At 48.8% G+C, this 25,043-nt stretch overlaps 1 protein-coding gene across 2 annotated transcripts in view; it reads left to right on the top strand.

Moving 5' to 3' along the window:
* Positions 1-4,862: 4,862 nt before the first annotated feature.
* Positions 4,863-25,043, top strand: part of DCTD (dCMP deaminase) — a 32,556-nt gene continuing 12,375 nt past the window's right edge. The window contains exons 1-4 of one of the 2 annotated variants that reach the window (XM_075930271.1): positions 4,863-5,104; positions 9,179-9,273; positions 20,010-20,121; positions 24,360-24,495. In XM_075930271.1, the coding sequence (XP_075786386.1) occupies positions 9,242-9,273; positions 20,010-20,121; positions 24,360-24,495 (280 nt within the window). In that variant the 5' untranslated portion in view covers positions 4,863-5,104; positions 9,179-9,241. The remainder of the gene's footprint in view (positions 5,105-9,178; positions 9,274-20,009; positions 20,122-24,359; positions 24,496-25,043) is intronic. The other variant, XM_075930270.1, reaches the window with a different exon arrangement.

The following is a 25,043-nucleotide window of genomic DNA, read 5'->3' as shown; positions in this document are numbered from 1 at the left end:
CAGCAATAAGAGCTCACCTGGTAACCCTCACTATGCTCTGCCGGGAGCCTGAAACATACGGCTGCATCCGCCCAGCCCGGTTGGGGGCTTGGGGAACCCGGCGCTGCACGGACAGTCCAGGAGCCCAGAATACCCTGGCAGCCACGCTGAGGCCTGGTATTATTTTCCTGCAGCCCGGTACAGGACCGCGGCCCATAGTTTGGGAAATGCTGCTATAGACTACACGCATTTCCCCCCTCTGCCTTGCCAGTAAATTTTTTAGTGGGCTGGCCAGCAGTCCGGATCAGTCCCAGCTTGTGCCAAGTCTACCTACCCGTGCTGCAGCTCTGCATTTAAAGTGTATTAGGAACCAGGTGGGCAGGCAGCCCAGCTCAGTTCCACCTCGCATCGGGCCTGAGAGTTCAGACCACCCAGACAGACAGACAGTTTGCGAGGGGAGCTGTTTTTTAAACTGGCTTCCCTCAGGGACCAGCTCCTGCTTGGCATCCCATGCTGCTGCCTCTGATAGAGAGGCAGCAGTGTGGTGTGGCAGAGGGCTCTCCGGGAATGGGGCTGGAGCACACTGGCTGCTGGCCCCACTTCCAGGGACTATAGAATAGTCGAGTAACCGATAAGAATTCACAAGGTTAATCGAATATTCAATTAACTGATATTTAACATCCCTTATAAGGACCTCTGCTTTGAGCCTCTCTTAGGCCAGGTCTACACTAGTCCTGGAAATGTAGCTTAAGGTACACAGCTCCAGCTACCTTAAGCCAAGTTTGGCGCCATCCCCACTGCAGGAGACCAACGGGAGCAAATGCGTTCTCCACATTCAATTTACTGGTCTATACTAGGCTCACTAAATTGAATGCCAGAATGTCAATCTCTAGCATGGCGAGTGAAGACATGTCCTTAGCATCCACTTCGCTCCTGTTGATGTTAGTGGGAGAAGTATTATCTAGGGCTAGATTTTTGCCAGTCCTTTTATATGCTCCCTACCTCCACATTGCAGCCCTGTGCAGCAATTCTTTTTTGCTCTCATTTGAGTACCGTGATTGCAGAACAAGTGCTGCTAGCTACCCTAACAGAACAGACAGGAAATTAGACCACAGAGAGTTGGCAGAGCTGGCCAGACACAGAACGGAGCACATAACTAGCACTATATGATGCAGTGAATCTTGATATTAGGTATACTCCAGCTGACTGAATGTCTTTTGAGACAGCCAAAACTTTTGGCTAGGTAATTTATAAACACAGTTCAATTTCTATTTGAATTACATATTCTGTGGACAAAAATGAATGATCGATAACCCAATATTTTGATAATTGGGGTTGGAATAAACAAAATTTACTTGTAAAACATCTGTGAAGAATGCATATATAGTGTATCTATGGCAAAGGCCCAAGAATAAGAGGTAAAGTGTGACAGACCCACACTGAGAAACACACAAATTCAAATGCTGCTGGATTAATGTTTTTCGTTACAGCCAAGCCCAAAGATACAACCGGATTTGCTCCAATCCCACAGAGAGAGACAAACATGTACAGGTTCTATATAGAGCATTTTTAAAACTGAAATACCCACCTGCAGAAGTGAAAAACAGATCAACAGAGCCAGAAGAGTACCCAGACATGAACTACTTCAAGACATTCAGAGGGGTAGTCTGGAACAGGAAAACTTAAAAAACAACAAATAGTCTAGTAGCATCTTAAAGACTAACAAAACATGTAGATAGTATCATCTGAAAAAGTGGGGTTTGCCCATGAAAGGTGCTACTACTATTAGTTGTTTTTAAAGTTTTTACTTCAAGACAGGCCAAGAAAAGAAAACAACAGAATTCCACTTGTCATCACCTATAGCCAGGGCTCGACAAATAATACAATCAACTTGCCACGGGCAAGTAGATTGTAACCCGAAGAGCTGGGTTCGGGCAATCTGCGCATGCACAGAACGATCTGCACATGCACAGATTGCCGGACAGCGAGGCTGGCGAGCGAGGCTCGTCGCAGTTCGGCGAGCCCTGCCTAGAGCCCACAACTTAAACCCCTCCAACGCATTATCAACAATCTACAACTTATCCTGGAAAATGACCCCTCACTCACAGGCCTTGGGGGGGGGGGGGAGAGGGGGAGGATAATCCTCGCCTACAGTCAACCCCCTAACCTCAAATTATTTCCAGTAACCATGCAACACACCTCCATCATAATCATCCAGGAACCCACCCCTGCAATCAGCCCCGGTACCAGCTCTGTCCACATCTACACAAGTGATTTCATCACCCAACCACATCAGCCATTACATCAAGGGGCTCAATTTAACTGCACATCCACTAATGTGATCTATGCCATCAAATGCCAACGATACCCCACTGCCATGTATATTGGCCAAACTGGACTGCCTCGACGGGAAAGCATTAATGGACACAAATCAGATGTCCGAAAAGGCAATACACAGAAACCTGTTGGAGAACACTTTAACCTGCCTGTGAACTCATTAATAGATCTCAAAGTCACAGTGTTGTTTCAGGCCAATTCCACAAGCCAAATATACAGGGAAGGGCTGGAGCTTCATTTACAAGTTTGATTCCTATGAGGGAGGAATGAACAGGCTAGCACACTACCTTCCACATCCTAATAACTTAACCAATCAACAAAACAAGGGGTACTTCCTGAGGTGCAAATTGTTCTTATCAGCCTCTTGTAACTTGAACAATTCAATTCACTATTTTTTTTCCCCTGCTCCCACCTCCCCCACCCACACCTTCCCTTATTTATTCTTGGATCTGGACTTTTAATACTCCAGCCATCTGAAGAAGTAGGTTGTACCCATAAAAGCTCAAGATACCATCTACATGTTGGCTGCATCTAGACTGGCAAGTTTTCCCGCAAAAGCAAACGCTTTTGTGCAAAAACTTGCCAGCTGTCTACACTGGCCACTTGATTTTGCCCAAAAGCACCGACGTTCTACCGTCCGAAATCAGTGCTTCTTGCGCAAATGCTTTGACATTCCCGTTCGGGTAAAGGCCCTTTTCTGGAAGTGTTTTTGTGCAAGAGGGCCAGTGTAGATACTAAAAACTGTTTTGTGCAAAAAAGCCCCGATGGTGAAAATGGCGATTTTTGCAGAAAGCATCTGTACCAATCTAGACGCTCTTTTCCGCAAATGCTTTTAACGGAAAAACTTTTCCATTAAAAGCATTTGTGGAAAATCATGCCAGTCTAGACATAGCAGTTTTGTTGGTCTTTAAGGTGCTGCTAGACTATTCGTTGTTTTTTAAGTTTTTCTGTTACATGGTTAGAGCACTACAAACCTGTGGATGTTAATCTGCTTTACATTTGCAGTTATCTGCTTAGCATCTGTGGATGTGGTGCAAATATTCCTGTACCACGTTTGCTGATTGCAGATGGATGTGCATCCAAATTCTGTATCCCTGCAGGGCTCTATCTATGGCACCTCATTCCCGATGTAAATAATTCCCAGCAATAGAGGCTCAGTTTGTTTGAAACATGGATAACAACTGGAATTAAATGAGAGAAGTCCCTGGGAATGAGGGATGTCTGCAAGCTTATATATGTGTGTTCAAAGTCTGTCCTCCAGTCCTGTTTCTTTTGCAGGCAGCAGAGCTATGGGCACTGGAGGACAGACAGTTCAATCACATGCTAGTATGACGGATTCGGAATAAGAGAGTGGCTGCTGTCTTTGTGGTGACTTCATATGTATTTATCCCTGGGACAGTGGTGGGGTACTCGTGGCCTAAGAGCTTTACATGGGTCATTGGGGTTCCATGTGTAGCCTGCAAGACATTTTGGTTACTGTTGCCCACATGAAGGGTTGCCAGTTTTTTTCCTCCTGTTATTACAGGTTGAAACGCTCAGGTCTGGCACCTGCGGTTCCTAACAAGGGAATTTGCCAGATCAGGGAAGTCAGGTGTTTGAGCTCTCCTGGGGCTCCCCTCCTGGTTGCTGTCCTGGGGGAACCTGGAAGGCCTGACCTCCTCTGGCTCACCTGCCCTCAACCTGCTCCCAGGGCTCTGCTCCCTGTGTCTGGTCCCATGCAGGGCAGTAGCTGCTCCCAGGGCTCCTGACCCTGGTCCTGGGTGGTGGTGGCAGCTGTTCCCAGGGCTCTCTGGCTCTAGCCAGGTGCTGGCAGCAGCTCCTAGGGTTCCCCATCAGGGATGGGCACAGGGAGCCCCAGGAGTGGCTGCTGCAATGCAGTGCTGGGGAAGCAGCTGCTGCTGGGCACACAGCCAGGGATGGGCAACAGCTGCTCCTGGGGTTCTCTACTCACAGGTCACTGCTCCTGAAGCCTGCTACAGACCAGACCAGTTCTGCTCCCAGCCGCTCTGAACCTCTGTGGCCGGAGTTCTCTGGTCTAGCACCATCTGTGGTCCTACCAGATGTTGTTGGACCAGGGAGTGCAAGACTTCAACCTATACTACAGAGACACGCACTTAAAGGGAGGGCGCGTGAAGTGAGGTGCACGCTTGCTGATTGCACACAGCAATGACTGTAAGAGGTGTGCGCCTTCTCTGCAGTAAAGCTAAGTGCTGCTCCGGTTCAATGCGCAGGCCATGCAAGTTACCAGAACTACCCTAGCAGGGAGATTGTCTCGATTTGCTTCCCACGCCCCTTAGCTCTGCTCGGCCAGGACCGCAAAGCAGCTGTGGCTGTCTCGCTCTGTCCCCCCTGCCCTCATCTTGCTGCCCACTGAGACGCAGGAGGCCCCTTCACTCGCCTAGGCTGCCCACCACTGCCCGGGGGCCAGGGGCCAGCAGCGGGAGCCCCCCGCGCTGAACAGCTGTCCCCGGGGACTGGCTCCCAGCATGCCCTGCGGTCCGGGCCGCTAGCAGAGCTGGGGTGGGGCATGCTGGGAGCCCCCAGGCTCTGCCCTGCGCTCCTTCCGCCCGGCCGCCGCCCTCACTGCCGCAGCTCCGCGCGCTCTCCGGGGGCGAACGGTTGGGCGTGGTCACGCGCGGTGGGGGGCGGGGAGGAAGCGAGGCCCCATGGCCCCGCCCCTCCTGCTTTGGCGCCAAAGAGCCCAGCGTGTCTGTGGGAGTAGCAGCGGCGGCGGCGCGGCTCGCGGGATGAACGGGGATCAGCCCGGCCCCTGCGGCCAGCGGAAGGGGTACGGCCTGGGGGCGGGGGGAGCGGCCCCTGCCCCGCAGAGTGGGAGCAGCGCGGCTGGTGGCTGCGTTGTGCACCGGGGGGCTCGGAAATGGGAGGCAGGCTGGCAGCGTGTGGGCGCAGCCGGCTGCTGCTGTGGAAGCCGCGCGGGCGGCAGGGCCCTGGGGGCGACAGCCGCGCGGGGCTGTTCTGGGAGGGTTCGTATGTGCCCATCGCCCTGGGTGAGGGCTAAGCCTAGTGGGCAGGGAGGGGCATCCTAGGCCTCAGGTTCCGACCTCACCGTGTCAGGGGAGCCCTTAGAATTCAATACATTGAGTCCAAAAATAAGTTCTTGCCGGTACCAGATTGTTACTGGGTTCACATGTATTAGATTTGCTTTGTCAAGTCGGATTTAAAATCTCTCTCATGATGAAACTTCTACTTCCCTTGAACTCTGTTCCATAACCTGCTAGCTTGTACTATCTTGAAGGGGGTTTTTCCTTTTATTTAGCCCAGGTTTCCCCTCACACACTTAAATCTAGTTACTCTTGGTTACACAACTTTCTTCCACTAAATAATTAGTCTGTTTGATGTTTACATCCTTCAGATATGTCTTTCTGAAAATATCTTAAAAGAAGGTCTTTGCTCTTCATGGAAGCTATGCTCCTCTTGGCTTTGTATTGTGAGACTTGGTGTTTGCTCCTGTGCCTTTTAGCCAACATTTGCCTGTGCACATCCTTCCTGAAGCATCCTAAGTAATTTCTGTTCCCAAATCCATGATGTTGCAGCTTACTGGTGTAGCTCTTGTATGAAAATACTACATAATTTGCAAAACTCATTGAGATTAAATGTGTAATGTAAAAGTATCTTTACCATAGAATACATGGAATCATAAGAACACTAGAACTGAAAGGGACCTTGAGAGATCAAGTCCAGTCCCCTACCCTCAGGGCAGGACCAAGCACCGCCTAGCTCATCCCTGATAGGTGTCTATCCTAAATATCTCCAGAGATGAAGGTTCCACAGCCTCCCTAGGCAATTTATTCCAGTGTTTAAACATCCTGACAAAGTTTTTGCTAATGTCCAACCTAAACCTCCCTTGATGCAGTGTAAGTCCATTGCTTCTTGTCCTATCATCAGAAGCCAAGGAGAACAATTTTTCTTCCTCCTCTTTGTAACACCCTTTTAGACATTTGAAAGCTACTGTCATGTCTCTCTTAGTCTTCTCTTCTAAACTGAACAAGCCTAGATCTTTCAGTCTTCCCACATAGCTCATGTTTTCTAGGCCTTTAATCAAGTTTGTTACTCTTCTCTGGACCTTCTCCAGTTTCTCCATATCTTTCTTGAAATGTGGTGCCCAGAACTGGACACCATCAGCGCGGGCCTAATCAGCATAGAGTAGAGTGGAAGAATGACTTCTCATGTCTTGCTCACAATACTCCTGTTAATGTATTCCGGAATCATGTTTGTGGTTGGTCCCCGTCCCCCCCCCCCCCCAAAACAATGTCACACTGTTGACTCATATTTAGCTTGTGGTCCACTATGACCCTTAGATCTCTTTCTTCAGTGTTCCTTCCTAGACAGTCGCTTCCCATTCTATATGAGTGAAACTGATTGTTCCTTCCTAAATGGATTAATTTGCATTTGTCCTTATTAAACATCATCCTATTTACCTCAGACCATTTCTCCAGTTTGTTCCGATCATTTTGAATTATGACCCTATCCTCCAAAGCACTTGTAACCTCTCCCAGCTATCATCTGCAAACTTAATAATAGTACTTTCTATGCCATCATCTAAGTTGATGAGGATATTGAATAGAACAGATCCCAAAACAGATCCATGTGGAACCCTACTTATGCCCTTCCAGTATGATTGTGACCCGATAACCATTCTCAGAGTAGTTATTATCTAGCCAGTTATGCTCCCACATTATAGTAGCCCCATCTAGGTTGTATTTCCCTAGTTTATTAATAAGACAGTCATGCAAAACCATATCAAATGTCTTACTAGTCTAGGTATACCACATCTACTACTTCTCCCATACCACAAGGCTTGATCCTATCAAAGAAAACCATCTGATCTGTTTGACATGATTTGTCCTTTACAAATCCATGCTGGCTGTTAACTCTCACCTTATTGTCTTCCGGATGTTTGCAGATGAATTCCTTAATTACTTGCTCCATTATCTTCCCAGGCACAGAAGTTAAAGTGACTAGTTTGTAGTTTCCTGGGCTATTCTTATTTCCCTTTTTATAGATGGGCACTATATTTGCCTTTTTCCAGTCTTCTGGAATCTTTATTATCATTGGTTATCTTCTAGACACTTCAAAAACTTCAACAAACATTGAAAACTAGGTTTCAATATATTTTGTTTGTATGACCATTGTTTGGAGTTTTGTTTTTTAAAATCCCTGCATGCTAAAATGATTGCTCCCCTTATCCTCGTTTATAGTTGCAGACTTTATGCATAGGCTTGTCCACCTCTGCCAGCTCTATTGCTGTGTTAGGGCAAAGATTCTAAGTTTTAGGCAGTGGCGCTGTAACAGGTTTTTTTTTTTTTTTGTTTGTTTGTTTGTTTTTTTGGAGTGGGGATGCTCAGCTGCACATCCCCTTACCTCTGTCTGCACCCCACTCCCCTCCACCCCCATGAGCTGGGGTCAGCAGCTGGGATCCCACATGTGGGGCCTGGAGGCAGAGCCCCAGGCATAAGATCAGCAGCTGGCTGGGGCCCCAGAGCTGAGCAGGGTGTAGGAGATAGGCAGGCTAGCGGTGTGTGTGAGTGGGGGGGGGGGGGGGGTGAGGGGCAGGAGTTAAGTGAGGGTTCCACAAGGGCATGGGAACAGCAGCCAGGACCCTTTGCAGGAGGGGTGTGGAGCTGGGATGCCTAATACCTGGGAGTGCTGCAGCACCCCACTCTCCCCTCTTTTTTCACACCAGTGGTTTCAGGCAAAGATTGAAAGATTCTGGGGTTGCTACGAGGGATGCGAAAGTGTAACCGTGTACATGGTTACACGCGGGCTCCTGGTACTTGTAGCAAGCTTGCTCAAAAGCTGGCTCCCGGTTTGCTGCCAGGGAGCCACCTGCTGCCTCATGCTCTTGCCTATGTAGCAGAAGTAGCAGTTGACGGAGGGCAGGTGGGAGCTGGTGTGCATGGAGAGCCAGCTTAAATGCCAGGTCCCAACACACACCTGCCTCTGGGGAGCGGATAACCGCCCTACGTGTGATTGCTGAAATTTTCAGTGGTTACACACTCACTTAAATGCATTTTAATACCCTAGTTCAGGCCTGGGCAAAATACGGCCTGTGGACCAGATCTGGTCTGCCAAGCCACCAGATCTGGCCCTCAAAGTGGGGCGCCTCAGGCAGGCTCCCCTGCTTGCCCCGCAGCCCTGTGTGCCATGCAGAAATGTGGCTGCTGGCCTCCGTTTCTGTTTTAAAATTGGAGGGGAGGGGGGAAGTTTCAGGAGCTACTCTGCCCCCAGCAGAATAACAGGCAGCCAAGAAGAACCATGCCCCCTCTTCTCAGCTCATTTATTCAATGAAGCACATGGCAGGCAAGCAGGCTGGCAGTGAAATGTTTTAAGCTCTGCAGGCAGGCAGACTAGTTTGGCATCTGGCAGGTAAGTCTCTTGGCCACAGCCTGCTTCTGGCACCTCAGCCCTTTCCTGCTCTAACACTCTGTTCCCCTACTCAACTTACCCAAACCCTCTGTTCCCCTCTGACACCCACACCCCACCCCAGATCTGGCACCCCAATCTCCTGCCTCCGATCACAATACCCTCCTACCTTAGGTCACATCCCAAACCTCTGCACTCCAGTCCACTCCCCTAGGTCACAACTGCTTCCTTCACCCAAACTCCCTCCCAGACTCCAGTCTCTCTCCTGCACCCCAGCCCCTTACTCTAAGCTCCCTTCTACACCCGACCTCCATCCCAGACCCCGCCTCTCCTCCATTAATGTCATGGAAGAGTGTGGCCCTCGACCACTTTCCAAAATCTTGGCATGTCCCCCTGTCAAAAATTATTGCCCATCCCTGCCCTTATCTCAGTCATTTTGAGAACTGGCACAGACTTGCATTGTGACTGTATATTACAGGGGTGGCCAACCTGCGGCTTGCGAGCTGCATGCGGCTCGCAAAGAAAAAAATTGTGGCTCCTGATGGAACTGCGATGGAACCTGGAACTACTCAGGTCAGCTGCTCTCATGGCCGGGCTGCTGTGAGCCGCATGCTTGCTTGTGGCCCGTGCCGTTAAGCTCATGGCCCCCAGTGAACTACATCATATCCTGCACGTGCAGGCTGGGTCGCACACTGCGTCCCAGCCTGCATGTGGGAGCAGCTGGCTGGTGAGCGCAGGCAGCGGTGAGGGGTCGGGGTGTGGCGGCGGTACCAGCGGCTTCAGGACCTAGGCATAAGGTTAGTGGGGGAGGGGAATTAGGTTAGAGCTGGGGGAGGGGAAGGGGGAGATGCCTGGCTCTGGAAAAGGGGAGGGGAGGGGATGGGGGTTGCACATGGTGTCCCGGATGCTCGTGGTGGTAGCAGTGGCGGCATGGTTCTGGCTCTGGGACCCAAGCACAAGGTTGGGGGGGGGGAGAGGGTGTGCACGGCGTGCTGGCCGCTCAGTGCATGTGCGTCACTTGGAGGGAGATGCATGTCTGTAGCTGCAGCTCCGGGACCCGAGAATAGGTTAGGGTGGTGTGTGTGCGTGCGCCCCTGGTTCTAGTCTGGGAGAAGGGAAGGTGATTGGGTTCAGGGAGGGGTATATGCGCGCACCAGGCAGCATGTCTCAAGGCTGGCCGCTCAGCGCCCACACCTCAGTGCCTGGAGGGAGACGCGTGTGGCTGTAGCAGCAGCTCCATGACCCGAGAATTAGGTTGGGGAGGGGTATTGGATTTAGGGGTGTGTGTGCCTGGCTCTGGGAGAGGGGGATTGGGTTGGGGGGGGTGTGCCTGGCTCTGGGGAAGGGGAGGTGGAATGGGTTACAGCAGGGGGTGTCTGTGGGAGAGGGAAGAGCAGCCAGCTCGCTTCCTGAGACCCAGGATCCCCAGGTACTTGTCCCAGCTGTCTCTGTCCCCTGCCTCTGGCCAGACACCCCCCCCCCTCGAGTACCCTACCCCCGCACCCTGCCCCCAGCAGCACAGTTGGGGCCTGTGAGACTTGTGGGAGGGGGGTTGCATCTCACTTGTGTGGCCCTGACTGACTTTTCTGTGGGTCAGTGACCCCTGACTCAAAGCAGGTTCCCCACCCATCTCATAAATAAAGACAATGCTGAAACGTTTTGTGTTTGAGATAATATTTTATTTAAAAATGAAGCCCGGCCAACAAGCCCCCAATTGGGGCCAAGCCCCCATCTGGCTGCAGCATCATAAACTCCTGCACCTTCCCAGACCCCAAACCTAAGCCTATCATACACTGGAACCCCCTGTCCTGAGCCTCTCTCATCCCCAAATTCCTATACCTCCACATCCCCAGTCTTCTGCCACAACACTCCTGCATCATCGACACACTGCAAATCTGTGTCTTGAGCCCATCATATTACCAGCCTCCCTGCCCTGAGCCCCTCATGCACCTCAGCCCAAACTTCTGCACCCTTGCAGCCACAAGCCTATGGCTTGCTCAGGACCCAACCCTCCCCCTGACCTCAACCCTCTCCAGCCAGGAGCCCCCTCCCTGAGCCAGCATCCTCTTCTCTACTTCCTCCTGCACCCAAATTCCCTCCCAGAGCTTGCGCACCTCTCACCTTCCCAGTGCTTTTTTTGTGATGGTATGCTCCGGGATGGTGTACCAGCACCTATTTTTCCCTGGTGCAGTGTGGGTTTTTTTTCTCTCAACAACTCTCCTCCCCATCCACCCCGGTACGTGGCTCTTTGCACACTGTCTACCACTATTTTGGCTCTTCGTCTCTAACGGGTTGGCCACCCCTGGTATAGTAGCTCTCTTGTGGACTTAGTTACAGGATCAAAGTCTGACTCCCAGCAGGGGGAGCTTTATTGAAGTCACTGGACCCTTGTGAGAGTGCCATGGTCTGCTGGATCCTGATCCAAGAATCACTCTTTTAGAATATTAATCATTCAGGTCTCCCAAAAGAGCAGTGAAAGCATCCTAGATCCAGTATTCCCCAAAATAGAGACTAGCATAAAAAATGCAAAAATAACTAAATTCACAAAATATTCCGTGAATTCAAAATACCATGTGAATTGTGAAAACACTATTCACTCTCTGAGTGCTCAAGAGGGACTGATTGTTGCCAAAATGCATGTAAATTGTAAATATAAACAGTATTTTCTTCTGTAAAGATTTTGATTATAGCCAATCCATGGGGGGTAGCATGCAGATATAAGGCATGCTTTTTATTCTTTTATGGAATATATATGTATGTATTGTCCTTCAGCAACCATATGTGGTAGGGAAGAAAACTTAATTAAAGGAAACAACACATTTTCTTGAATAAAGGCTATAAATAAAAAAAAAAAAGCAGTGTGGGGATGGAAGTTAATATCCAGAGTCAAGTCCACATGTTCCTTGTGTCCCTCTGGGAGGTGGAGCATCTCCCAAGACTTCCATTTCCTGAATACATACTCAAAGCCTGTGAAAAGAATATGAAAAAATATTCATGATTGATTTCCAGGAACAGACTTAATATTATATAAGTCCTAATTCAGAAGTGGTTGTAACATGTACATGGGTCAGATAATGATGATAGAGGGAAAGACTACATATATAAATAATAAGGCCAGGGACTTAGAGCCCATTTTCCCTCAACTCTATTTCACAACTCCATTGACCTCAATATACACTGGTTTGAGAGCAGAGCCATGGCAGTGTATTTCAGGATTCTCAAAGCAAAATCTTTCATAGTTTCTTGTGTTCTCTTCCTTTTGTTTGCTGAATGCAATTTGTTGCTTTTTCAGGTGTTCTAGAACTGTACATGTGTTGTTATAACTAAGTTGAAGGCTACCTGGACTTATTAAAAAAAAATATCTGGTGAGATGCCTGACTCATAAGGTGTCTTTTTTTTTTTTTTTTTTTTTTTAAAGCTGAAGATACATTTATGTTGTTCTTAGTCAGGCTGGAGGTATAATTTGGAGAAAATACATGATCTATATTTCAATTTATCTTTATCTCTTGCTGCTTTCAATATATGATTTTGCACAGTGTAGCCTATACATTGCTGGTAATTTTATAATTGGAGAGACATCTTTTTCATCAGGGATCTTTTGAGCAGAATTAAGCATGATAATTGCAAATTGCCTATTCTGCTCTCAGCTTTCATTTTGCGGGAATTATTGTCTCAATATTTTTATTAGTTTAAATTTACAGATCTTTATAAAGTAGCAGAGTTCATGCAGCTTTATTAAAATATGTGGTAGTTATCTGAAAATATCCTATGGTAATGTCTAATAATATAATTCCATTTATTCACAGATTGGGGGTTGAAAATGTCAGCTTGGTGAAATATGCTAACTCTAACATGCTATATTAGAGGTGGGCAAGATTGGGCCTGCAGGCCAGATGTGGGCTGCCAGGCCGTTCGATCTGGCCTGTGGTCCACCCTACAGTTCCATTTGGTCTGGAGGCAAGGGGACTTGGTGTGGGGAAGTGCATGAAGTCATCTGCTATTCAAAGTGGCTAGCGGCTCCCTCCCCCAGCCAAGGGCACGCAGGCCTAGAGGGATCCACTTCTTTCTACCTGACGCTTGCTCCTTCTGCTGTTCCTAGGTTGTGGCCCACAGCTGTCTATCAAAATTCATAATGTGGCCTCCCTGCAAAAATTAATGCCCACCCCAATGCTATATCTACCAGTTTGTCTTGTCCTTAGTCTTCAAAGGGAGCCTCAAACTCGTGACTCACAGGCCATCTGCACCCCAAGCAGTACCACAATCCGATGCGCACGCGCACACACGGGCTGGTGTGAGTTTCTGCAGCCCGGGGTGGGTGGGTGTGTCCCCATGCCTTTCCCCCAAGTCCAGCCCCTGCTCTGCCCTTGTCCCACCTCTTCCTGCCCTCTCCCCCATTGTACCCCTTCCCTTAAGTCCCCTCTCCCAAGTGACGCATCCTTGGGGATTATGGGGGGGGGGGGTAGGTTCAGCAACCACAGGTGTTAAGGATGTTAAAATGTGATTATCTGTCTAATTGTATACAATTTGTATCGACTATACGATTAATTGATAAGTGCTGCTGCTGAGGAGATAGATCTAGGAGCTGGCTCAGAAGCCACCCACGCTGCTGCTCTGCCTTTTAAATGTAGTAAGAGCTACTGGACTCTTATTACACTTAAAATGCAGTGGTGCGGCAATCAGCATGAGCCAAGACTGCTCAGTCCCGGTCCGGTTCATTCTGAGCCCAGCAGCCTCTGTTTTCGGCTGCCAGCCCTGGCCACCATGAACAAAGGCCACTCCAGCACCATCTCCTGTTTGCAGTAGCCAGGGCTAGCCACGGGACAGGAGCTGCTCAGGCAGAAGCCCCTGTTTGTGGCCATCTCTGGATACCAGGGGCAGCAGGGGGGGGGCAGGCAGCATGCTGGAGACGGTGCTGGAGCTTTTAAGCCGGCTCCCCTGCCCCCCAGCACTGGCTCTTATCTCCCCACTTGCTGCCTCTCAGAGAAGGAAGCAAGGTGGGGGGTGCCGCAGAGAGCCCGGGGTGGGCGGGAACTGCTTGAATCCCTGCTCACCCCGTGTTCCCTGCAGCACTTCTGCTTTTGTAATGTAAAAGCAGAAGCGCTGGCAGTGGGAACCACATGCCGTTTCTCCACTGTGCATCTGCCTCTCCTGCGCCCCACAGAGGTGGTATTGGGAGGAAGCAGCTTAAAGCTGGTTTTCCCCCAACACTGGCTCTTGCTCCTTCCCTTCGCTGCCTATCTTTGATAGAGATAGCAAGCGGGGTGGGAAGTGAGTACAGGCAGTCCCCGGGTTACATACAAGATAGGGACTGTAGGTTTGTTCTTAAGTTGAATTTGTATGTAAGTTGGAACTGGTACATATTGTACCCCAGGTGTCCCCGATTCAGCCGCTGCTGAAACTGACCAGCGGCTGACTCAAGGAAGCCTGAGGCAGAGCTGCTTTGCCCCTGGCTTCCTGGAATCAGTCGCTGATCAGTTTCAGCAGCAGCTGACTTGGGGACACCTGGGGTAGAGCAGCTGGGGTGCTGCCAGGTTGGTCCCCGCAGCGCCGTACCTCGGGGACCAAACCGGCAGCGCCCCAGCTGCTCTGTCCCAGACGTCCAGATTCAGCCTGTGTTGAAACTGACCAGCGGTGGCTGAATCAGACACGCCTGGGGCAGAGCAGCTGGAGTGCTGCTGGGTTGGTCTGGTAGCGCCGACCCTTGGCGCGGCGGGACCAACCTGGCAGCACCCCAGCTGCTCTTGGGGATGCCTGGGGCAGAGCAGCTGGGGTGCTGCTGGGTTGGTCCCACAGCGCCGCTCCTCAGCACTACTGGATCAACCCGGCAGCCCCCCAGCTGCTCTACCCCAGGCGTCCTGATTCAGCCGCTGCTGAAACTGACCAGCGGCGAGAAAAGCCTGGTCTGCTGGGGGGGGGAGGGGCGGCTCACTAGCTGCGCCCCCCCTCCTTCAGCGGACCAGGGAGATGCGGACAGCGGGACCGCCGCGGCGCGTCTCGGCGGTCTGCTGGGGGGGGGGGAGCGCAGCTAGTGCGGGGTTCCCTCACCCCATTTGTAAGTAGGGATCCGACATAAGTCGGATCCGCGTAACCCGGGGACTGCCTGTAGTCGAGTGGCTACTCAACTATCCAATAAGCATTTGCTTATCCTATAGTCAACTAGTTGCTAATATCCCTAGTAGGGGTTGGGTGCCCTGCACTCATTAGGGATGAAAGCCTCTAGTTGGCTATTGGATAAGCAAATGCTTATTGGATAGTTGACTAGTTACTTCTGTGAGGAGATGGGGCAGGGGCGCAGCGGGGAACTGGTGGCACTCCTGTCTTTGAAATGTAACAAACCCCAGCTCTTGTATATTTCAAAAGCGGGGAGCACAGGGCCAGTGGGGGACTGTTTGAGTTCCCCACTTGCCCCACGCTCCTTGCGGTGCTTCCACCTTTGAAATGTTGCAAGAGCCAGTAGGCGGAGGGGCCCTTGTTTACATTGGCTATTTGATTAGTTGATTAATCTAAATTTAACATCCTTAGCACTCACTCTGCAGCAGCATCTGCTCTGCCTCCCTCTTCCAGGCCAGCCCAGTCGCTCTGCTTCACTGTGGCAGTGAGAAGTGGAGCAGGCTGCTACTTAGCTCTGCTTCTCTGTGGCTCCTGCTGCCACGGTGAGTGCAGGGGGCCCCAACCCTTTTGCCAGCTCCAGCCCACTGAGGGCCCTGCAGCCTAACCGGGTATGGGAGACCATCCCATCCATACGATGGTTAGGGTAGCTGCCGCAAAAAATGTAAGGCTTGGGGTAGTTGCCCCAAACTGCCTTATGTATGGGATAGGTCCGCACACATCTCCCTAGGCCATAGAGACGTGCTGGCAGTAGCACAGAGCTAGCAGCCACTTATCCCCAGTGTGCTACCAGAGGTGGTACGATAGGTCCCTGAGGGAGAGGGTTTAAATCAGCCAGGGTGGTAGGCAAGCCGGGAGATGTGGAGGAGCATGGAGAGCCCTGCTGCCTTTTCCCTGAGCCCTGCCTGAGGGAGGCGCCTGCTGGCCCACTAGGAGGATTTGAGGACTGCCACTGGCCTTAAGGTAAACTGAAGTCCAGGGGTCTCAAACTAAAGCTTCTCTTATGTGCTGTTGGATGCTACTAAATCAGAAGCATTTCATCCCATTCTGTGTTGGTGTAAATGGGTACACAAAGTGTAGGGCCTGGAAAATCTGGCCAAATTTGTTGTTAGTTGTAAGTCTGTCCATAAATACCATTTAAAAAAAAAATAGAACTGTGAAGTCTTTTCTTTCTGTACAAGCCTTTCATTGATCTTGTGGCATGTCACTGCTCTAATCCATTCATGCAAAGCTGGTACCTTGGAGGATTTCCAGTTGTGTTGTATAGAGTTTGGCACACAAGAAGAGTAAATGGAATAATTTGGTCCTTTGTTGTTTATAAATGTGGTTTCCAGGGAATAGTTTAGCAATAGACAAGGCAGGAAAAAGTGTTCCTCTTCCCCTGTATTCAATATAGCATTAGCTAGTTAGAGTACTTCTTCCAGAATTTGTGTTTGGCGTGGCTCCATGCTACCTCTAATATCTCCATCATCAGTTATACATCTCCAACATTTTTACTGTGAATCTTGCTGAGTTTGGATCTGTTTTAAGGTAGCTTTTTAAAGTCTCTTCCACTTGTGATTGCTTTTTTTTCCCTGTGTGTTTCTGTGAGACACTTAGTCTCACTCAATCTGTTGAAATTAATTCATTCAGATTGTCACAGCTTGACTACCCTGAGGCTGTGATGGTGTGGGTGTTTTGGGACTTCATGACAGATTTCCAGTTTCTCCTTTTCTATCACACTGTCATCCTTCACTAAGAATTGTTCCTTCTTAGGGCACTAGGAGAGTCCTCAGGCCAGTGCTGGCAGAATCCTTTACTTATACCGGGTACTAAGTTAGGGGATGACGAATATGTTTTGCCTGTCCTTCGTCAGGAAAGGAAAGGATGAAAGTGTCCCCTATCAAAAGAGAGCCAAATTTTCACATTCACAATCTGTGTTTTTAATAGTGGTGCTACTAGCCTCTGGGCTTTCTTCTCCACCCAACTTTAAGAACAAAATAACAAAGGAAAAACACTTGCCCTTAAATTTCCTTCCTAATGTACTTTTGTGCACAGAGGACTCCTGGCTATGCATTGCTGTGAAAAGTCATCCTCTCTGATGGGCGGGCACCAGCTGCTGAATAGCGCCTCTTGGATCACTTCTGCGGGGCACTCTCCATTGTCCTGTGGTTCCATAAAGTTTCTTTACAGCTTTCAGTGTTCGGTGCAGCTGTTCAGTTTTAATTTACCCCTAAAAAAGTCTTCTCAGAGCCCAATAAGCAGTGTAAGTGTTGGTAATGCTGTTAGAAAATATTGACTTCCTGTGGTATGGCAAATTCTCTGGTTTGGCACCAGTCAAGTTCTGAGCATGCCAGACTAGAGAGGTTCAACCTGTAATACAGGACTTGTCTAAGGTGAATTGAAAAATGTATTTTTTTTACAATGCAAATATTTGTAATAAAAAATAAAGTGAGCACTCTACACTTTATATTCTGTGGTGTAATTGAAATCAATATACTTGAAAAGGTAGAAAACATCCAAAAATTTAAATAAATGGTATTCTATTACTGTTTAACAGTGGTATTTTTGATCACACAGTCCTAATAAATAGTCTCTGTGAGACAGGGTGGGTTATGAAGATCAACTTCCTTCCTTCCACTCTGTTTTTCCCATTCATGGAAGAGGCTGGAAGGCTCACTTGAAAGCTGGACACATGTTCCCACAATCCTAAATGCATCATTTACAGCCTATATACTTGGTTATACTTGATGAGATGAGGGATGTAAAAGTATAGTTTGGGTAACTGATTAACCGATAAGCAAAAGCTTATACAGGCAATCCCCGGGTTACGTACAAGATAGGGACTGTAGGTTTGTTCTTAAGTTGAATCTGTATGTAAGTCGGAACTGGCGTCAGCCGTTGCTGAAACTGATCAGTTTCAACCGCGGCTGAATCTGGATGCCAGTTCTGACTTCCATACAGATTCAACTTAAGAAACCCAGGCGTCCCCAAGTCAGCTGCTGCTGAAACTGATCAGTGGCTGATTCCAGGAAGCCTGGGGCAGAGCAACTCTGCCTCGGGCTTCCTGTAGTCAGCCGCTGGTCAGTTTCAGCAGCGGCTGACTTGGGGACGCCTGGGGCAGAGCAGCTGGGGTGCTGCCGGGTTGGTCCGGAGCGGCGCTGCGGGACCAACCCGGCAGCCCCCAGCTGCTCTACCCCAGGGGTAGGCAAGAAAAGCCTGGTCTGCTGGGGGGGGGGGGCACTAGCTGCACCCCCCCCCCCCCCCCAGCAGACCAGGGAGACGGGGGTGGCGGGACCGCCCAAGTCCTCCACGGCTTTGCTCCGTCTCCCTGGTCTGCTGACCTGGGAGACGCGGAGCAAAGCCGCAGAGCACGCGGGCAGCAGGACAGTCCAGGCGCGCCGCGGCTGTCCCACTGCGGGTGTGCTCCGAGGCTTTGCTCCCCATCTCCCTGGTCTGCTGGTCAGACCAGGGAGACAGGGAGCAAAGCCGCGGAGCACGCCCGTAGTGGGACAGCCTGGGCGCGCTTGAGCTGTCCCCCTGTGGGCGTGCTCCACGGCTTTGCTCCTGTCCCCCTGGTTTGCTGGGGGGGTCCAGCAGACCAGGGGGACAGGAGCAAAGCCGCCGCCTGGGCAAACGAGGCATAACCCAGGCAGCGGCTTTGCTCCTGTCCCCCTGGTCTGCTGGGGGGGTCCAGCGGCTTTGCTTGGACCCCCCCCCAGCAGACCAGGGAGACCGGGAGAAGCTTTTCTCGCCCCGGAGGACACGGGTGGCGACCCACCGCCCGTGAGCTCCGGGGCGAGAAAAACCCCGTTCGTAAGTGCGGATCCGACATAAGTCGGATCCGTGTAAGTCGGGGACTGCCTGTAGGTTAATGCTATAGAGTACACACATTTCCTTCTCCCCCTCTTCCTTCCAGTACATTTTTTAGCAGGCTAGCCAGCAGTTTGGTTCAGTTTTGGCTTGCACCAGGTCTGGGACCATCACCTGCTGCGGCTCTGCATTTAAAGTGCATTACGAGCCGGGCAGGCAGACCGTCTGTCTGGTTCAGTCCTGGATCATGCTGGGTCCAGGACCTACCCTAGTTTCAGCTCTGCATTTCAAGTGTATTAAGAGCCTGCTGGAGAGTTCTGGCTCGTGTTGTCTGGGAGCTCAGATCCTCCTCCCCCCGGACGGACTGCTGCCACCCCTGCTGCTGCCTCTTTCTTAGAAGCAGCAGCACAGGGGAACAGGCTGCTGGTCTGCGAGGGGAGCTTGTTTTTAAACTGCCTTCCCTCATTGACCAGCTGCCACCTGGCACCCCACACTGCTGCCTCTGATACAGTGGCTGCCACCTCCGCCCCTGGCAAATAGAATAGTTGACTAACCGATAACATTATGAGGTTACTCAAGTATCCAGTTAACTGATATTTAACTTCCCTAGATGATATCTATTGATTCATGTGTTAGGGAACAAGATGGAGAAGAAACTGGCAGTTTGTAATTGCTTTTGAGTGAGGCAAGTTTGTTTTGCAGTAGGGGCACAGTAAAGCCATTAGAACCACTTGTAGCTCAATTGTATGCGTCAAGAATATTTCTTGTAGGCATTGTAAGTAAAGACAATTCATGGCTAGTATTGGTACCAAGAGAAATGTTTAACCACAAAGAGAGATTCCAAACATAAGTCTGCTTAATAGTATTTATTATTGGCCTTAACAAATAGTTTGAATCAGATGTTTGCAATTAGAACACTGGGCATAAGAGATTGTATTGCATGAATGGAAAAACTTTCGGTAATACAGCAACAGGGGACAAACCTTTTCTGAGAAATATGTAGGGGGATATCTTTGAGGGATAGATAATGCCTGCTATTAAGCTATTCAAAGACTGAATTATTTCATCCAAAGCTTCAATTTATGATTGCCTTTTGGCCTCTTTTATTTGAAGGGAAATGTTGCTTATAGGTTCTTGGCAAAACACTCATATGCTTTCCCATTAAACTTTTGATGTGAATCTGTAACACATGGGGATTGATTCTTCTGTTGTCTACAATGGTGTAGATCCAGAATAACTGCACTGAATTTTAAATCTGTGTAATCAGAAACAGAATCTGGTCCCTAGCTTGTTTGGAAAGCAAACAGTAAAGCACTTTTATTGCATCTCCTTAAAAAACAAACAAAAAAGCAAGTATAGCCACTTTTGCTATCTCTTTACTGACTGCCTGTCTGTCTTGTTTTTTGTAGGCTTGGCAGTGAAATGCTCTTTAAAAAACGGGAGGACTACTTGGAATGGCCAGAATATTTTATGGCAGTAGCCTTCTTATCAGCACAAAGAAGCAAGGATCCAAATTCTCAGGTAATAAGCGTCATGCAGGAGTAAAATAATATAGGTTGTATGAACTGGAGTGCAGTACACAGTGGATATTCATTACGAGTTATTTCAGTAGGACTACTCAAGTTACAGGCAGTCCCCGGGTTACGTACAAGATAGGGACTATAGGTTTGTTCTTAAGTTGAATTTGTACGTAACTAGGAACTGGCTCCAGATTCAGCCGCTGCTGCTGAAACTGACCAGGGGCTGACTACAGGAAGCCGGAGGCAGAGTTGCTCGGCCCCCAGCTTCCTGGAATCAGCCACTGATCAGTTTCAACAGCGGCTGAATCTGGAGCCTGGGACAGAACAGCTGGGGCGCTGCCGGGTAGGTCCCCCCAGGACTAACCCGGCAGCACCCCAGCTGCTCTACCCCAGGCGTCCACAACAAAAGCCTGGTCTGCTGGAGGGGGGAGGAGGGGCAGGCCTTGGAGGCGCGGGACCCCACCGCCTCTGCGGCTTTGCTCGGGGTGTCCCTGGTCTGCTGGGGACCCCTCCCAGCAGACCAGGGACACCCCGAGCAGACCAGGGACACCTGGAGCAAAGCCGCAGAGGTGTGGGACCCCGCTGCCTCTACGGCTTTGCTCGGGGTGTCCCTGGTCTGCTGGGGACCCCTCCCAGCAGACTAGGGACACCCCGAGCAGATCAGGGACACCCGGAGCAAAGCCTTGGAGGTGCGGGACCCCGCCGCCTCCAAGGCTTTGCTTGGGGTGTTCTTGGTCTGCTGGGGACCCCCCCAGCAGACCAGGGACACCCGGAGCAGCTTTTTTCACCCCAGAGGATGCGGTGGCGGGACCACTGCGTGTCTGGGTGGTCCTGCCGCCCGCGAGTTCCGGGGCAAGAAAAGCCCCGTTCGTAAGTGCGGATCCGATGTAAGTCGGATCCGCGTAACTCGGGGACTGCCTGTATAGCACAGTGGGTGTTTTTGCTACAGGAATTTTGTTCCTGGGTTTGACCTCAGATATAGCACTGTAATTACTTTTGTAAGTAACTTCTTCACCCTAACTACCAGAGCCTTGTAGTCACTGCTGATCTGTTCAGGTCATAAATGGCAGTATCATTAGTGCCTGTGTGGATCATCAGCATTGAGTAATGATCAGAAGGACAGAAGAGCATCGGAAATCTTTGTTTTGGGTGCTATGTCTAGACAGACAACACACTTCCTGGGACATTGTCAGGTTGGCATTTGGTTTCTGCCCCACAGAAGGGAGTTTCTGACAGCCAGTGTTCTAAGCTGCTTCCTCTTGGCCCTGGTGTCTGTGAGCCTTCCAGTCTGGGGTAAAGGGGACATTCCCTCCTCTCCTCCCCTCTCCCCTCCCAGGCTGGAAGATCATTTGGGTCTGGTCCTCACCACCTGTTGTTAGTAGTGCATACCGGTTCTTTACAAAGATGAATGGAGGATCTGGTTAGGGGTGGAGCACTGTCTACTACCTGAGGTGGCCAGCAGCCAATCTCTTTCCTATGGAGTAGCTTGTTCTTCTCCTTCTGGTGTCACTAGATTCAGCTGAGATCCTCTGTTGCAGATATTTCCACTTGTATCCTTTCAGTGAAGTCCTCCTACTCCCAGATGGTAAACAGACCAATCACCCCTCCTTCAGCTCTCTTGCTTCTTCTTGGGGGTGGCGGGTTCCGTCAAGAGACACCTGTCACACTGGATGATTCCTGAGCCTGGGTTTCATTAGCACACACATGGAAGCCATGTACCTAGTGAGTCACGGCTAGTGAGTGCTTGGATTGAAGACTTCACGATCGGGATGCCTGTCTGCCAGGGGTCTCACAAGGGCAGGCAGAAGAACTAGCAGTGGTATTGACAACACAGCAACACACAATTTTTTCCTTCTATTGCAAGTGCTTCCTTGTAAGGCAGATGATTGTCTGGGTTCTGTGCTTTGCTGCCTGGAGTTGGCCACAGGGGTCAGGCCCTTCCTTGCATTCACCCGTGGTGGTGGGAAGCCACCTAGTCCCAGCCTGCTCCTTTTCACTGGCTCCCAGCGTCATTCAGGAGAGGGGTCTTGGAGGAAAGGATGGAGCAAGGACAGAAAGAGATAGGATGTGAGTGGGACCAGGAACCCGTGAGAGTGTGTGTCCTGGGCCCCACTCACCCCTAGGGATGGCCCTGCTTGTAGGTTGTGTACAACATAAGAAAGGGAAAGGGGGAAAAATGGAAGTAAGTCCAGACAGGTTTGAGAGAATTTGACAAGCAACATTTGGTATTAGATGGCTAGGTCAAATTAGTTTAGTTTAATTTAGAAATAAGTGAATTGTTTTAAATTTGTGCATTTAATTATTTAGGCTTAATTCAAACAGACAGTTTTTTTAATGCCAAAATAAGTCCAGTACACACAGTTAGTGCTATAATAAAAAGGTGGGAATTAAAATTGGTGTCTAGTATTTTGGTGCAAATGTACATGTAGACCAGACCTAAATCACTAAAACTATGCTGAATTAAAACAGATTAGGAATGGTCCCTTAGGCTCTCTGCCTGTAATCTTACATGATTAAAGGTCTGCAGGACTGGGCCCTTCAATTGTAAGTTTTATGGAGTTTGTCTCTTCTCATCTGTAAAGTAGCTTGCATACTCCTGGTGCATATATTAAATCACAGTTGAGGCAAGCGATCAATGAAAAACAAATTAACTAGATTTAAAAATAGTTATAATTAATTGCAATTTTAATCACACTGTTAATAGAATACTAATTTAAATAATAAATATTTGTGAATGTTCTTCTGCATTTTCAAATATATTGATTTCAATTACAACACAGAATACAAAGTGTTCAGTGCTCACTTTGTTTTTATTGTAAGATTTAGGGATGTTAGAAATAGTTTATTTTGGTTATCGTGTAACCACAACAATTCTTAGCAGTTACCCAGTTACTAAAAATACTCCCCTCGGGAGCGGGGGTGGCATCCAGTGCGCTCTCAGCCCCACTCCTGGGGAGCCTGGAGTCTATATGAGAAGTAACAGTGGGGGGTGGCAGGCGGGAGTTAGTTTAAAAAGTATCTCCCTGTGCAGACCAGCTTCCTCTTGCTGCTCCACACTGCTGCCTCTGATCCCTCAGAGCAGCCTCTGTCTATGGCAAACCTGGGCCCACTGCGGACAGATTCTGCACTGCATCAGCTACCCCTGTCCATGGGGGACCCAAGCTCCCCATGGACAGAGGCTGCTCTATGAGATTCTGGAGCAGCCTTTGTCCATAGGAAGCTTGACCCTCCCCCCCCCACGGACTGGGACTGCTGCTGCCTGCATTGCTGCCTCTGTTAGAGAAGCAGCAGTGCAGCGTGGCAGGCAGCTCTTCTGCATGCTCTTGATTTAAAACTCGTACTGGTGGGCTGGGATTGATCCAGCCTGGCAGTCCAAGTTTTAAATGCAGAACACACAGTGGGGGAAGAGATCTGCGGTTAACCAGGTCTGTTGATAGATAAGCAGTTGCTTACCAGTTAAATAGTTAGCCGCTAACATCCCCTGCTAACATCTCTAGTAAATAGTTGCACTGTAAAAATAATACAAGAAATAGTTTTTTCAGTTCACCTCATACAAATATTGTAGTGCAATCTTTTTATCATAAAAGTACAACTTACAGATGTAGATTTTGAGTGCAGCTGTGTAAAAATAATGTGTAAGACTTCAGAGCCTACAAATTGAAACATAAAAAGGCATATGCATGTTTAACATATGGTATGTAAATACCCTACATCAGTATCATGAGAACACACATTCCCATTTTCAGGTGATATTGTAAATAAGAACCGGACAGCATTATCTTACATAAATATAAATAAACTTGTTAGTCTTCGTGATTAGCTGAACAAGAAATAGGACTGAGTGGACTTGTAGGACATGTTGTAGTTTTACATTGTTTTGTTTTTGAGTAGACTTTTATGTAAAAAAATTTACATTTGCAAATTGCACTTTCACAATAGAGATTGCACTACAGTACTTGTATAAGGTAAATTGAAAAATACTAGTTTTGTGCAAATATTTGTAATCACAAATATTGTATTCAGAGCCATAATGGAAATAAATATATTTGAAGGTTTAGAAAATCATCCAAAATATTTATAATTTAAATTGATATTTGGTTATTATTTAACAGTGCTGTTACTGTGATTAATCATGGCTTTTTTAATTTCACAATTAATTGCAATTATTATTTTAATAGTTTGACAGTAATAAATAATAGTACATTGTTGTTGTGTTTTTTTTTTTTTTTTTTTTTGTAGGTTGGTGCTTGCATTGTGAATTCAGAAAACAAGATTGTTGGAATTGGATATAATGGGATGCCTAATGGTTGCAGTGATGATTTGCTGCCCTGGACTAGAACAGCACAGAGTAAGCTAGACACAAAATATCCTTATGGTAAGGAACACTTTATAGGTAAGGTTTCCTATGTGTTGCAAATTAGACTCATAATTTAAATATGAGTCCAAATGCTGTCCCAGCATGGTAAATATTGATTCATTTACCCTCAACTTGGCTGATTTAACAGGCATGCAGGTGGTATATCACCATGAAATCACAGCTCTAGAAATAGTGTTTATTGGCTCTCTATTTCTGTAGAGTCTCTGGGACAAACAGCATCATCTTTGATTTTACAATTTCCTACTAATGATAAAGGGTTGTTAAATAAATATTTAAGATTTTTAACTATTTTTCCCCATGTTATTTTACAGACTCAGAATTAGTAAACAGGTTAACTAAACTTTTGTTATAGCACAGGGGTCTCAAACTCATGACCTATGGGCTATCCCTGGCCAAAGCAATTGTGTAGTCCTGCCGGGAATACTGAGGAAAGAGGAGAAGCCGTTGGTTTCTGCCCCCAACCTCATCCTTTCCTGCCTGAACCCAATTCCCTGAGGGACACAGCCTTGGAGATTACCTGGGGGGGGTCTGGCGTGGGGCAGTAG

Source organism: Pelodiscus sinensis, chromosome 5 (assembly GCF_049634645.1).
Source record: "Pelodiscus sinensis isolate JC-2024 chromosome 5, ASM4963464v1, whole genome shotgun sequence".
NCBI classification, from domain to species: domain Eukaryota; kingdom Metazoa; phylum Chordata; order Testudines; family Trionychidae; genus Pelodiscus; species Pelodiscus sinensis.
Note: the sequence above shows the minus strand (reverse complement) of the source record. Positions and strands in the feature narration are given on the sequence as shown.